At 35.3% G+C, this 10,828-nt stretch overlaps 1 protein-coding gene and 1 pseudogene across 1 annotated transcript; both read left to right on the top strand.

Annotated features, from left to right (window-relative positions):
- The first annotated feature begins 1,206 nt into the window (after positions 1-1,206).
- LOC108339725 (probable carboxylesterase 15) lies at positions 1,207-2,564 on the top strand. Its single transcript, XM_017576923.2, has 2 exons — positions 1,207-1,995; positions 2,067-2,564. The coding sequence occupies exons 1-2, from the start codon at positions 1,325-1,327 to the stop codon at positions 2,371-2,373; spliced, it is 978 nt and encodes a 325-aa protein (XP_017432412.1). The 5' UTR covers positions 1,207-1,324; the 3' UTR covers positions 2,374-2,564.
- A 6,069-nt stretch (positions 2,565-8,633) lies between these two features.
- Positions 8,634-9,764, top strand: LOC128196724 (probable carboxylesterase 15; annotated as a pseudogene).
- The last annotated feature ends 1,064 nt before the right edge of the window (positions 9,765-10,828 follow it).

Below are 10,828 nucleotides of genomic sequence, written 5' to 3'. Positions count from 1 at the left end.
ATTGTGAAAGTTTGTACATCAGAAGTCTATTGGTATAAAGTTTCCAAAGCAATAGTGATGGTATTCTTTTGTTTTGTTTGTTTTTTCATGATAGTGTATTTATTATATTTGGATTGCAACTTATCCTTTTCAAATATCCTTTTCAAATATACACGATAAACACTAGTAAAGTTTATAATTAATAATAAACAGATATCTTTAATAAATACATTAATAAACCGCCAATAATATTATGGGATTCAATCAATAGATACTTATTTAGTGAATTTTACTTAGATATTTTTTTAAAAATTAAAAAATCAAAATAAAATTAATAATGAAAGAAATATTAACCATTAAATAATTTTTTAGAGTTTAATTTTATATTTTCATTTATATTTATGAAATTAAAATTATTTTTTAAAAGATTAATTTTTTAAACTTTGTGGTACACCTTATTAAATTGGTTTTTAAAAGATCAAATTACTTTACGCTAACATATTGTGTCATTTTATTTGGATTATACTTTAAAGATAATTTTTTATTTAAATATATTCGAAAGAATTATTTTAAAATCATTTCATTTAAAAAAAAATCCTTTAGACTAATATTTTTATATGGAGTAGGTAATATTCGTCCTCGCCGTAATACTTTATCATTCAGTTACTCATACCCTTTTGATAAGAAACTTTCGTTTTATTATGTTACACTCACGTAACTTCATCTTGATAATTGAAACCTTTATTTCATCCTTCCATGTTCTAAATACCCATTTTTGGACAGTGTCAATGTCACACATATTCTTTTTCTTTTTTTAAATACAAACTCTTGACTATAAAAATGTGAGCCCAACGGCAACCATATATATTAACATTAAAGTTTAATTAACTCCATTCATATTTGTCTTTTAACTATTGTAATCGTCTATAAATGTCTATAAAAATTTAAAAGGAATAATAAAAAATGTTTTATAAATTCTTACAATAAAGCAGTCTCACCATATAATAATTAATTAAACTATCATTAAAAATCTACAATTGGTGAAGCACTCTATTATTCAGCAAAAGAATAATATCATTGCATGATGTTGCCATCGAGATAATGGCACAAGTAAAACTCCATTGCCGCACAAGAAAACAACGTATGACACACTTCCCATACTGTCGTGTTTGTCTTTGCATGGCAAAAAAAATAAAAAAGCAACAAGAAGGAAACGTCATTCACATCATAATTCCTTCACGACAATGCATTCTTCCATCGCCATTAATCTTTTCAACCTCTTTTTCTCTCTTTATATCAACTTTTCTCACACAAAATAAAACACGGTGTAAAGCAAGACAAGAACATGTCTTCAACATTGGATTCCGAAGCCACCGTAGTAGAAGAGTGTCGCGGTGTTCTTCACGTTTATAGCGACGGTTCCATAATACGCTCTTCGCGCCCAAGCTTCAACGTCCCTGTAGTCGAGGACGGCACCGTTTTGTGGAAAGATGTCGTTTTTCACCCTGCCCATGATCTTCAGCTTCGGCTCTACAAGCCAGCCGACTCAGCCGGCTCCAAGCTTCCCATCTTTTTCTACTTTCACGGTGGCGGCTTTTGCATCGGTTCACGCACTTGGCCTAATTGTCAAAACTACTGTTTTCGTCTTGCTTCCCAGCTTCGAGTTATAGTAGTAGCTCCAGATTACCGGCTGGCTCCCGAGAATCGACTCCCTGCCGCAATCGACGACGGCTTCGCGGCTTTTAAGTGGCTTCAGACTCAAGCCGCGAGTAATGAGCCGGACCCATGGTTGAGCAACGTGGCTGATTTTAGCCGGGTGTTCATCTCGGGTGACTCGGCTGGAGGGAACATAGCTCACCATTTGGCGGCTGGACTTGGATTCGGGTCGCCCAAGTTGGAGCCGGTTCGGGTGAGAGGTTATATTCTATTGGCACCTTTCTTTGGTGGAACTGTCCGAACGAAGTCAGAAGCTGAAGGACCAAAAGATGCTTTTCTGAATTTGGAACTTATTGATAGGTTGGTAAATTTGATTAGTCATATCTGCATAATGTTTTACACCAATTTCTAATGGTTCAATGATTGAACAGGTTTTGGAGGCTTTCTATTCCGATTGGGGAAACTACAGATCACCCTATTGTGAATCCATTTGGACCAAACAGCGAGAGCCTTGAAGGGAAAAGTCTAGAAGCAATTCTGGTGGTGGCCGGAGGAAGTGATTTGCTTAAAGAGAGAGCAGAGGATTATGCAAGGAGGCTTAAGGAGTGGGGTAAAGATATAGAGTATGTGGAATTTGAAGGACAGCAACATGGTTTCTTCACTATTGATCCCAACTCAGAACCCTCAAACAAGTTGATGTTCATCATCAAACATTTCATAGAGAAGAATAATGTTTGAAGACCTTCAAACTCTGCTGCAACGTCATCAAATTCTAAGCATCAAGCATCCATTGCCCTAAACTTGTGTTAGATTGCTCTTGTAATAAAACTTTCTCCTTCTAAAAGTTAATGTGTATGTTTGTGACAGTGGCAGTAGAGAATGAATGAAAATGAATTCAAGCATAGTGAGACAAAACGATTTAATTGAAAGTCTCCGAGTGTTTTACACATCCACTGTGAGAATAAATTTCAAAAGTAATTCGTTTATGTTGCTAAGTTCTTGTTTTATATCATGTATTTTTTTTTCCAACGATCATATAACAAAGTGCAGAATTGTAAATGAAGAATAAAGTGATGGTCAAGGATTTGCACGAATGTAAATCGGAGAAAAGGAAAAGTAAATTATGAAGAATAAAACAAGAATTGAAACAAATTACAGCCATCAACATTCAACACAATGATCCCATTTTTGGAAGCACACAAAGCCGTTGTAAAGGACAAGTGTCCAAGACAATAAGAGAAATGGCAATTGATGGAGCATAACAGGACATTCTTGTCCTGGTTCAAATATTAAGTTTTGAAAGAATCACGGTCCTCTGAGACTTTGTTGTGGCTAGCAAATGGTTTGAAGTTTGATGTTGTATGTTGTACAGGCTACGAAATTAATAATTGCACATTCTATACAAAGACTTTGGATGATAAACGCACAGTACAAAGTAGTGGCGTCAGTCTAGAAGCCGAGTCGCTACAATTTTCCACATCCAAAGATCAAAATCCTGTAATTGGATCCATGAGATATTATGGTAGAATTGAAGAGATATGGGAGGTTGATTACACTAAGTTTTCCGTTGCACTCTTCAAATGTAAGTGGGTCGACAATAAGAGTGGTGTCAAAATAGATGAATCTGGTATGACACTTGTTGATTTTCGAAAGTTGGTTATGGAGACGAACCGTTTATCATGGCATATCAAGCAAGTCAGACTTTTTATGTCAAAGATCCTGCGTCTGGCCATTGGTATGTTGCTCTTCAAGGGAAAAGACAAATTGAAGATAAAGAAGAGAATTTAAGTAATCTTCATATTGCTGACAACCATCCATTTAAAACGATAATAAATTTGGATGAAGACCCTCTAATTGATGATATACAAGCAATTCGGGAAGATCACAATGAGGGAATATACATATGACCAATCCATATGATTATGTATGAATTTCATGTTTGTGTACATATTTATGGCTTTTTTTAAATAATATATGTTATTTTATAAGTGTTTTATTAATCTTTCATCTTATTTATTGTGACAGATATATGACTGAGTCACCTCATTCGTCAGGAGATGAAGTCCCCACGACTTCTAGACGGATGAGAGGAGCGACGAGGTTACGAAAACTTATACTTAGAAGAAATGCAGGTGAAAGGACACTTGTCATTATTGACGTGGTCACTAGAGTTGCGTCTAGCCCAAATGCAGATGTATTTAGGTGTTACCTTGGAGTACTAGCACGTGATCGTATCTCTATACTTACTCAATCCTTTGACCATGTATCTGAGGCTGATCGAAATCTCATTTGGCAAGATCTATTGGTAAGTTAAACAATATTGCTCCAAATTCTAGATTCATTATATTGATAAATTTGTATTGATATAAGGTTATTACTTTCTTTGTTGTAGATGACATTTGATATGCCAAATGTAGAGAGCTTAAGGAATAGGTGTTTAGATGCAATTGCAGAAAGATTTTGAGGGTTTAAGACAAAATTGACGTCTAGATATATATTTGGACCAAAAAGCAATGAAACTCCATGTTTCAAATATTCAGCAATTGACGAAGAAACATGGCGTTAGTTTGTAGAGCTTCATTCATCCGAGACGTGGCAGGTAAGTGTAGGTAAAATCATTCAATTCATCATTCATAATTCTTTTTTATGACAATTGTTTCATTTTTTCACAGGAAAAAAGGTCAAAAGCACAGGGAATAAGTGCTCAGAATAAAAATCCACACCTATTGTCTCGTGGTGGATATAGGAAGCTTGAGAAAAAAATAATGAAGCAGAAGTCAGATAGTAGACTTCCACTTTCTGAGGATGGTGACCCTCCTCCTCCTCCTTCTCCACTATCTCGGCACGAGAAGTGGAAGTTAGCCTGTATAAGACTATCGAGCTCCTACACTTCCGACTCTGCCAGAGAGATATCTGAAAGAATTGTAAGATGTCATTTCTCATATTTTTACAACATTTTTGTTATATATATTACATAGATCTTTCAAATGATTTTGAAGTTTTGTTATGTGACAGGACTCCTTGGTTGAGCAGAGCTCCCAAGGTCAATTCACACAAGAAGGTCGTCAGGATATTCTTGCCACAACTATTGGACGACCTGAGCACCCAGGATGGGTGCGTGGTGCTGGGGCTGACATAGGCATACGACAGTTCTTTGGGTCTTCTTCGCGTCCATATTCATACGAAAAGATGAAGAAGGACATAAGAAAAGAGATGACGCAGGAGATCACAAAGAAGGTTCGGGCAGAGTTGTATGATGAAGTTGCTGAAATGGTTGCGCGCCAGTTCCAACAGCGTTTGAGGATTATGGCAATCGTCCTCTGCCATCTCCTGTAGCGGAACATGTGCCCCTACAGGTAAACTTAATGATTTTTGTTTATTAATTTACTTTTTGTATAACCTAACATTTAATTTGACAGGTAGAAGCGATAAAGAAAGTTGCTCAGCTGCTAGTGCCCTAGGGGACGACATGGATGACACTTGTCCATGTCAATTATATATTCTCTCTGATACCGGGACCATGCTAGTGGCTCGTGGTACAGTTTATGAGACAACCACTGTAGTGCATGGTGTATAACTTGAAGAAGATGAGGTCAAGGTCATGCTGGATGATGTTGTCATACCAGATGTCGTTCTTCCTCTACCTACAGATGAGTTCTTCACTGCGGAAGAGGCATTTAAGTCCTTTGTCGCCTAGCCTAGACATTTGATTGGTGATGTATCTGATCCCCCGGTAAACACTCGTACTATATACTTCTCAATTTTAATATTTACTTCTAATTGACGTTATAACATAACCATTTTTTCATGTAACAGCAGATAGGTCAAGAGAGAAGTCCTACACCGAAGAAGACCCATTTATCTGAGGACGACCCTCTTGGTGCGTTAGACGAGCTTGCTAAAATCATTTTAGATGCGCCGATGAATGTACACTAGGATTCTACTACATTTGGAAGAGAAGCTCAGATCCCATTGTGCTTGCATCATCAAGATGTTAGGGAGCTTGCGTCGGGGAGAGAAGAAATTAATATTACACTCATTCAGTTGTTGATGATGTAAGTTTATGAGAACTTTTTTATATAATTATTTTTTATCAAGTTACTTATATTAGATTATTTCTTCATTTTAGGTATATGTTTGATGTTAGTAACAAGAAGGGGTTCAACGATGTATATGGGTTCATTGACCCCTTTATGACTCATGAAAGAAATAAATTTGATGATATCCAAACATACATCACCACCTGCTTTGGAATGGGGAAAGAGATATATTTTCTCTCTTATATACATGGGTAAGTGAAGTTTGTTAACTTTAAATTTTCATTTATTAATTTTGGTATATGACAATGAAGTTATTACCAATTTCAGGTATCATTGGCAGCTACTTGTGATCTCCATATCGGAGAACATTGTTGTTTGGTTTTGTTCATTGCACAAGTCTCCTCCCATCCCTTTTAGACATGTAGTAGATTGGTAAGAACCTCAATGTTTCAACTTTCTTTGTTATATAAATGTATGCTAAAGCAATGCAACACATATGATGTTATCTGGGAGATCTACTGATACAGCTAAAAAGCTTGCATGGGTTGCCCTTAAGGTTTGGTATTTTAGTCCATACTTTGTTACATTTGGTTCCATTCAAATGATGTTACTTAACATTTTATAATTATGATGATATATTGTAGTGTAATAGACAAACAGGGTCATATGGATGTGGTTACTGCGTCATGTTTTGGATGATGACCATTATTCGTGCACATTACACCAGTGGATGGGAAACAGTAATATTTAAGTTTGAATTTTATTTTCTCTATAGTTTAGATTTCATATACATTAATTGAAATCATTGTGTTTTATGCAGAGATTCAATAGGACTGCTCCAATTCCAGAGAAGTCACTTCAACTCGTGAGGAAAGCATTGGCTAAATATGTAATTCAATTATATAATAGTATGTAGTAGATATTAGGATATAGTAAGTTCTAAGTTTATGTTTCTAAGTTGTTTTATGCCTTTCTACATTATTATTAGTTTAACTTTGTACATTGCATTGATTTATGCTTCAAACTTGATTTATGATTACATTGGATTGATTTATGCTTCTAAGAAGTTGATTTATGATTCCATTGAATGTATTTATGTTTTAATATAATTTTCATTCAAAATATACGTTTCTGGATTATTCTGGACTGTTCTGATTGTAAATATATATGCAGGTTTGTTTCTGTAGTTGGGATTGTAGTAGAAACATACCTCATTTTAAAAAAAACAGGGGAATATGCCTCGATTGAGGTCATAACCGAGGTAGAAAAGCCCCGTATGGCCTCGATTAAGGTCACACTCGATGTAGAAAGACTGGTGGATGAAAAAAAAACAAAAATGGGATCTACTTCCTCGGTTAGGGTTTCAACCGAGGCAATAGAGGGGGACATACGACCTCAGTTCAGAAGGAACCGAGGCATAAAGTCCTACGAAAAAAAATAAAAAAATCAAAACATCTACTACTTCGGTTAAGGTTGAACCGAGGCAAAATCCTCTCCTTTTATGCCTTGGTTCACACCCGAGGCAAAAAGTAGTAGACTTTTTGCCTCGCCTGAATATGCCTCGGTTTGGGAACCGCTGCCTATGGACAAAAATAACCGCTGTCGTTTCCCCTGACTGCACTAGTGACTGCTGTGTTTTTCAAAGGTTGATCAACTTGCACATTTGGGTGTCATTGAGCGATCAAATTCTGCAATCTTTTGAAGATTGGTTTTAGGTTCCCTGTTGATTACAGGAAGAAGAACAGTGGTGTTCTTGACTTTGAGAGTGTCTCAAAGGGTTTAGACGGTAGGAGAGAGGATTCTTGCTGCTGGTCTTGTTGTGTACTGCCTATATTTTGATTAGAGGGTTAGAGAGGTGTTTTATATTTTTGACGTGTGGTCGCTATGAAATTCTTGTTGTAAAAACCTTGATCATTATAGTGTATTGACTTTCTGTGGTTGGAAGGACACTAGATGTAGGCTTTGCTGAACCAATATAAAAACATAGTGTTTGAATTTTCTCATTCATACTCTCTTTATTAAATCGATTACGTTCTGCATTCATTCGATTAAGTTTTTGCTGCATTGCCATTTGATTATCTTGCAATTCAAGAAAAGTAAAAGCATCAATTTTTGTGAAAAGTTTTTTAAAGATTGTGTTTTTTACACTTCACCAATTCACCTCTCTGGATGTGAGAAATTGAGTCATTTTATTTTAACAATCTATTTGATTCTTCCTTTCAATTCTCTCTACCTACTTTCCCTCGTTTTGTAAATAAACCTAGCATCATTCGATCTTTTTTCTTATCTTTCTCCATGCCCTTAAAACATATAAAATTAGTTACCATCGTAAAGTAATTCGTATTACGCGATATTATCATAAAAAAGATTTTGATCTCCACTATAAGAAGACAAAATAATTTACATTAATTAAAAAGTTATTTAGTACCATTTAATTGTACTATTTTTATTTTAAAAAAAAAATATAATTAAATTATAATTATTTAAAACTTGATATAAAAAATAAAATAGTTATTAAAATATAATCTCAATTAAAAAATTAGGTAAAATTTATTTATATAATGTATACAATTTCTTTAAAAGCAGATTATATTGTATTGAAAATTGAGAACATCAATTAAATAAAAATAAAGTTAATATACCTCTTCAACAAGGGTTCTATTACTTTCACATTTAATAAACTTTTATATTCATTTTATATCTATTATTTTACTTTTTATTTTTATAAATATAAAAGTTTATTCTTACTATATTATTTTTAGAAGTAGTTGTAACGTGATTCTAGTGGATGTAAAAAACATTTTTTAAAGAATAAAACAGTAGCACTTGAATGATATAGCCACACAAATAACCTATAGAAGTAATCCACGTTTACATTTTCTGTCTTTCTTATCAAAGTACGTCCTTTTCAAAGTAGAATACAATTTCTACGCTACTGTGGCTATACTCATTCATCAACCTCATTTTCTACCTGCATTATCGCAAAACATAACATCGTAAACAAAAACAAAACATGTCTACAACGTTGGGTTCAAAAACCACCGTGGTGGAAGAGTGTCGCGGCGTTCTTCATGTTTACAGCGACGGTTCCGTAGTACGCTCTTCGCGGCCAAGCTTTAACGTTCCTATTAACGACGACGGCACCGTTTTGTGGAAAGACGTACTTTTCGACCCCACCCATCATCTTCAGCTTCGGCTGTACAAGTCAGCCGATTCAATCAGCCCTAGGCTACCCGTCATATACTTCTTCCACGGCGGCGGCTTCTACATCGGCTCCCACACTTGACCTAACTGGCAAAACTACTGTTTCCAGCTCAGTTCCCAGCTTCGAGCCGTAGTGGTAGAGCCGGAGTATCGGCTAGCTCCAGAGTAATGAGCCAGACCCATGGTTGAGCCATGTGGCTGATTTCACCTGCTTGTTCGTTTCGGGTGACTCGGCTGGAGGGTACATGGCTCAGCATTTGGCGGCTCGGCTTGGACTGGGGTCACCTGAGCTTGCGCCGGTTCGGGTGATGGGTTATATTCTGTTGGGACCTTTCTTCTGTGGAACTATGCGAAGCAAATCAGAAGCTGAAGGACCAAAAGATGCTCTGCTCAATTTAGAACGTATAACAGGTTGGCATAATAAATTTGATGCGTCTTGTTCCTAAAAATGGAACATTTTTTGTGTTTTGTCATTTTGGTGGTGAAATGTGCTAGTGTTGTTCCCTTTTGAACAGGTATTGGAGGCTTTGTTTACCTGTGGGGGAAACTACTTATCTCTCTCTTGAAGGAACTAAACTAGACCAAATTCTAGTGGTGGCTGCTGGAAGTGATTTGCTTAACACTAGTATAAAGACAGAACGGAGGATTATTCGGAGAAGCTTAAGGAAAAGATGTCGGGTATGTAGAGCTTAAAGGACAGCAAATGGATTCTTCACCAACTCAGAAGCGTCAACCAAATTGATGCTGGTCGTCAAGCAATTTGTAGAGAAGCATATGGGCCAAGATTGAAACTTTGAGTTTACTATTAGCAACTTTTACTCTTGCCTTTTAACTCATATTAGGCTTTTGCTACCAGTGAATACAGAGCCAACGATAACGTTCTAAGCATCAAGTATAGATGAACGGTACTTTTCTCTTTTTCTTTTTAGAAATTTAATGTGTGTCAGTCAAAAATTTTTCATCTTATGAAATTTAATCAACTTTAATAAAATAACAAAATGTTCTTTATTAAAGTGAGAAGAGAAGGATTAATTTTAATAACTTTAAAATAATCTTTATAACTTTATTACCTTATATTTTAATAATCATCACATTAAAATCTTTACATCAAAGTTATACTTTAAATTATATAAACCAATCTTAAATTAATATAATTTAACATTCTCCCACTTAGTTCATGTGATAACTTGAAGATCTAAAACTAAACTTTAAGTGCGCACCATTCATTAGAATTATCAAGTCATCATCCTTATATGAATTGAAATGTTCGGATCATGGCGGGCAAAAGTCATGAACGACAAGATTCCTTCGATGTATCACATAATCAAACCAACTCAACATAACTTTAATCAATCTTATAACTTTCATATCTCTAAAAGAGATATACCATGTTACCACAATCAATAATACATGTATATAACTTAATGTGGATAACAACAGAATAAAGAGAAACATAACTTTATTAAATTCACAAGTGTCATGACAGTACAAGCATATAACTATACATATCCATATAGATAGATAACATCATCATGTTAATATTGACTTATCCATAATGCCCATACTTTTAACGTTTTGGGCGGTAGTCCTTTAGTTAACGAATCTGCTATCATCAAATTCGTACCAATATGTTCAATCAACACTATGTTTCTGCACTTCTTCTTTGACCGACAAGTACTTCAAATACATGTGTTTAGCACCCTTTGAGTACTTGTCATTTTTAGAGAAGAAGACGACTGCAGAATTATCACAATAAATCCTTATCGGCCTAGCAATACTGTCAATAATGCCAAGCCTCGATACAAAGTTTCACAACTACAAAGCATGAACCGTGGCCTCAAAGCATGCCACGAATTCAGCCTCCATGGTGGAAGTAGCAATGACTGATTGTTTTGCATTTTTCCAAGAAATTGCTCCTCCAGCTAATAGATAAACATACCCAAATGTGG

This window comes from Vigna angularis, chromosome 5 (assembly GCF_016808095.1).
Source record: "Vigna angularis cultivar LongXiaoDou No.4 chromosome 5, ASM1680809v1, whole genome shotgun sequence".
NCBI lineage: Eukaryota > Viridiplantae > Streptophyta > Magnoliopsida > Fabales > Fabaceae > Vigna > Vigna angularis.
This window is presented reverse-complemented; position numbering and strand designations above follow the sequence as displayed.

What these genes read in the sequence shown, in the direction of transcription:
- LOC108339725 (XM_017576923.2), top strand. Translation starts at nt 1,325, where the DNA reads ATGTCTTCAACATTGGATTCCGAAGCCACCGTAGTAGAAGAGTGTCGC. An exon ending in AATTTGGAACTTATTGATAG is followed by an intron (nt 1,996 to 2,066) that starts GTTGGTAAATTT and finishes ATGATTGAACAG; the next exon opens with GTTTTGGAGGCTTTCTATTC.